We start from the raw sequence: 4,074 nt of genomic DNA on the forward strand, positions 1-4,074 counted from the left end.
GGGATGGGCACAGAGGGCATGGCTGGCTGTGGGGCTCTGACTACCCTCACCCTCTTCTTGGTGTTCTCCCAAGCTCTGGGACAAGTCAAAGTGGGGTGAAACCCAAAGCTGGGCAGCTCTGAGTTGGGTGTGGGATGTGGGGCTTGCACAGCCTTCTCCCCTCTGCAGCATCCCCTCTTCCCCAGCTGCTGCTCCAGTCCTTGGGTCACCAAGATACTGACCCCACTCCAGCTGTTATCCTACCCCATCATTCCCTTTTGGGGGGCAGTGACCCTCTGCCCTTCCTGCACAGGTGAAGGAGGTCCCATGGAGCTCACTGTAGAAGGCACTGGGTGCCTGACCGGGTGGGCCCGGGGTAAGGGGTCCCCTGGCTGGGTGCCCTGGGGAGCCAGCCAAGGACGGGTCGCCAGAGGGGAAAGAGAAATGACTCAATCAATTAACCAGATTAAAACTGTGACTTCACCTCCCAAAAATAGCATTTCACCAATATTTTAATGTGCTTATTAATAATCTGCTCGCGCTCTGATTAGCAGCAAGGTAATAAGGGATTGGCTTTAACCTAAATTTAACTCTCCCTAATGGATGATGGCCCCGAGAACCAAAAAAAAGGAGAAATTCCTATCCATCAGGCTGGCCCCCCAGCAGGTCAGGAGCACCCAAGGGATCTGGGCAGCAGCTGCCCAGCTGTGCCGAGGGACCATCACCTCATTGTGGCCCAGCAGGTCCTATGGCACATTTTGTGGAGGTAGTGCCCTAACACCCTGCAGCACTGGGTGAAGAGCACTTTAGGGGTAGCTCTCATGGAGGGCAGGGGTGGCTCTCATGGAGGGCAGAGCCTGGCCACAGTCAAGATGCACGGTCCCCTCCTGAAGAGACAGGTCCCTTGACGATGGATGATTGCCCTTCTCCGTCCCCATCTGCTCCATCCTGCAGCTGGGGGCAGTTCCCCCTCCCCAGCTGCTGGTGGTGCTGGGAGGATGGAGACAGGGACCTGCTACCTGATGGCTCTGGGTGTTGCCCCATGTGTGCCTGTGGCATGCTGTGTGCATGGAGCTGCTTTTTGGGGAAGAAACCCCACTCCATGGCTTATTTATACACCACCCAGCAGGTGGCTGGCGGGAGGTTTAAATTTAGCTGTGTGGCAGGGCTGTGCTGCTGGCAACACCTGAGAGCCAGGGCGGGGGTGGCTGGGTGGGTATAACTTCATGGCTGTTATTGTTACAGCCCAAAGTAGGACAGGTGGCATGGACTCAGTGCCAGCCTGGGCTGCCTGTCCTGGCATAGCTGGTCCTGGGGCAATGTTAAGGGCCTGCTGCTCTCTCCAGTGCTGAGCCATGGGCACTTTGCCATCCTGTCCTGTGTCACCTGTGGATCCTCAGAGCAGCTGATCTTGGGGGAGAGAGAAGGGAGGGAGGGAGAGACGGATCTGGATGCTTGGATTCTGCTCCCTGAAAGGGGCACAGCTGGGGCAGCGCTGTACTCCTCACCCACACCCGGCTGGCCACATTCCCTGGACGTGGGTGCAGGGTAGAGATGGGACATCTTGTATGCAAAGAGGGTTTGGGATGACACACTTGGGTTCAGCATGTTCCTCAGCCATATATCCCATGGGGCAGCAGATAGGGCCAAGTGCTGTGAAGTGACCAGAAGTGTCCCAGGCATAGGTGCAGCTAATCCCACGTGGTTTGGGATCTGTGAGTGAGTGCGCCCAAACCCACTGTGGTACTGTCTAAATGCACCCAGCATCACAGAGCAGGAATCAGGCTGACTCCAGGCTGGGAAAAACAGATGCTGAACGCAGACATCCCTGGGGAGGTGCTGTTGTGGGACACAGAGAATGAGATGCCAGTGCCTCTCTGCCAGACCCAGCTCTCCAGGATGGCAGAACTGCAAAGACACCTTCCTTCAAGGCCCCGTGTCTGGAGCAAGGACGGACACAGGCATCAGCAGAGATCCTGGCAGCATCATTCCCTAGGGAGCCCCGTTTCCAGGACTCCCAGCTTCACCTGTGGTGTGGCAGCAAGGGGCTGAGCCCTGAGGATCCCAAGGTCATCAGGGAACTCAGAGCAGCCCTTGGGCTGTGGTGATGCCTTGCTGGCCCCATGGCACTGAGACACAGCCACACGTGTAACGAGCCCCGTCTGTTCTCTGCCCCCTGCTTCCTTCTCCTGGCTGATGGTGCCACTCTCCCCCCGGGCCAGGAGGGTTATTTTTAACTGTTTGCCATGTGCTGTCTGAGCACAATTAAGGTAATTGGTTTGGGAGCCTGGTTCTCACACAACGCTCCCAATTACCTGCCTGCCTGCCCGTGCGGCCCCCCGCCTCCCTGCCCGCGGTGGCCGGCTCCTCTGGCAGGGGGACTGCCGGGACAGGGCTGCCCCAGATAGCACGGCGGGGCTGGGTTGGGGGCGCGAGCGGACACAGGGGATGGAGCCATGGAGAGGACATCCCTGCACAACGACAGCCTGCTCTATGCCTCCCTGATTGCCATCCTCCTCCTCATCTCCTATTGGTTCACCACTCGCTGCTTCAAAATCATCAGCGGCATTGAAGGTACGGGGCTGGGGACATGGGGGGACAGGGTGGCCCGCCCCGTCCGCTTCCACAAAACAAGTGGTGAGGCGAGCCACTTTGGTGTGGGAGAGGTGGACTGGGGACTCCCTCTCTGCCTCTCTGAGAGACCTCCATCTCCTCCTCAGCCACTTCATTTGTTCCTCCTGGCCCTGGTCCTGCTCTGCTGTGTGTGAGAGCAGCTGGGGGCAGCCCCGGCGCTGAGCTGTGGCTCAGGGCTCTATCCAGGGCTGCTCCGGGGTCCACCATGCTGCCTGTGTCTAGGTACTGCTGCCCCTTGCTGTGAGATGGGGATGCAGATGGACTCTCTGGAGCCTCCCGCTCTTGTAGGGTGGCCAGGGCTCATGCTTGGGCCTCAATCTGCATTTTGAGGCTCTGGGTCCCTTTGGGCGTGACCCACATCTTTGGTCCTCAGCCGGTGTGCTGGGGAGCTCTGGGATGTGGTGGGGGTCCCAGTTTCCCCAGTGAAGGGTCTCTCCAAGCCCCGTTGCAGTGGGATGTGAGTGCCGGAGGTTTGCAGGGTGACACTCCAAGGCAAGGAGCAGGGCAGGAGGGGTGAAACTGGCATCATGAGTCCGGGGACGTGCAGAGCCTCTCCTGCCCGGGGTGTGCATTGCTCCATCCATCCGTGAGACTTCTCTCTGCACAGCTCAGCCAGGGCCTTGAGGATCTTTGCACAGCATGGCCAAACGCTGACTGGCTGCAGGGGCAAGGAGCACCCCTGGGAGCAATGCCCCTCACTGGGACAGGGGGCAAAGCCCTGCCCCACGCTTCTGGTGGGGTGTGTATGCTTTTGAGCATCCCCTGCAGGCAGCTGCGGGTCTGGCTCCATTGGTGAAGTCCCACGTGTGGTCCCTTGTGTCTCCTCCATCCTGGGGGCAGCTCCAGATGGAGTAACATCCCGGGGACCTTGGTGAGGTGAAGGGGTGGTCCTTTGTCACACCTAGCTCATCTGGGGCTGCCCTTGGTCGGAGGGAATATGCTCTGGGAATATGCTCTGGGGAGTTTGGTGGTCCTGGGAGCTGGGCACAGTGTGTCACAGTGGGACACGGGACCAGTGCCGGGTGCCTGTGCTGGTCCTGGTGGGATTCTGTCTCATGCTGGCAGCAAACAGTGGAGGGTTTTATTAATGTCTCCAGCATGGAAATATGTAATCCTGACATGGTGGCCAGCGGGAGAATTATCACTGCTCCGCTGGGGAGGACAGCTGGCACGGGAGAGGCACAGGGGCAGGTGGGGAAGCTCCATGACTGACCTGCCACTGTGCCCTTCAGCCCCAGCATCCCACAATGCTGCCAGAGACACATGAGGGGCTGATGATAGCCCGTTCACATGGGCTCAGCAGGTTCCCTTTGCAGAGAAGCTGCCCTAAACCCTCTGGATCAGGCTGGAAGGGCTCATCTTCCTCTATGTTTGGCCAAAATTAGGCTGCAAAAATAGACTCATGGCCTGCAGGACAGGCATCGGCACTGGAAGCAGCTGGAGGCTTGAGGAGAGGCTGGG

General features: G+C 58.9%; 1 protein-coding gene across 3 annotated transcripts in view; it reads left to right on the top strand.

The window, feature by feature from the left end:
* The window catches only part of KCNIP2 (potassium voltage-gated channel interacting protein 2), a 41,490-nt gene that overhangs the window by 18,941 nt on the left and 18,475 nt on the right, over nt 1-4,074 (top strand). The window contains exon 1 of one of the 3 annotated variants that reach the window (XM_017726120.1): nt 1,456-2,553. The exons of the other annotated variants lie outside the window; for them this stretch is intronic. Coding sequence (XP_017581609.1) covers nt 2,436-2,553 — 118 coding nt within the window. The 5' untranslated portion in view covers nt 1,456-2,435. Of the gene's footprint in view, nt 1-1,455; nt 2,554-4,074 lie in introns of those variants that run through there. 3 annotated transcript variants of the gene reach the window in all.

The sequence above is a fragment of the Corvus brachyrhynchos genome, unplaced genomic scaffold (genome assembly GCF_000691975.1).
Source record: "Corvus brachyrhynchos isolate BGI_N302 unplaced genomic scaffold, ASM69197v1 scaffold61, whole genome shotgun sequence".
Lineage (NCBI taxonomy): Eukaryota > Metazoa > Chordata > Aves > Passeriformes > Corvidae > Corvus > Corvus brachyrhynchos.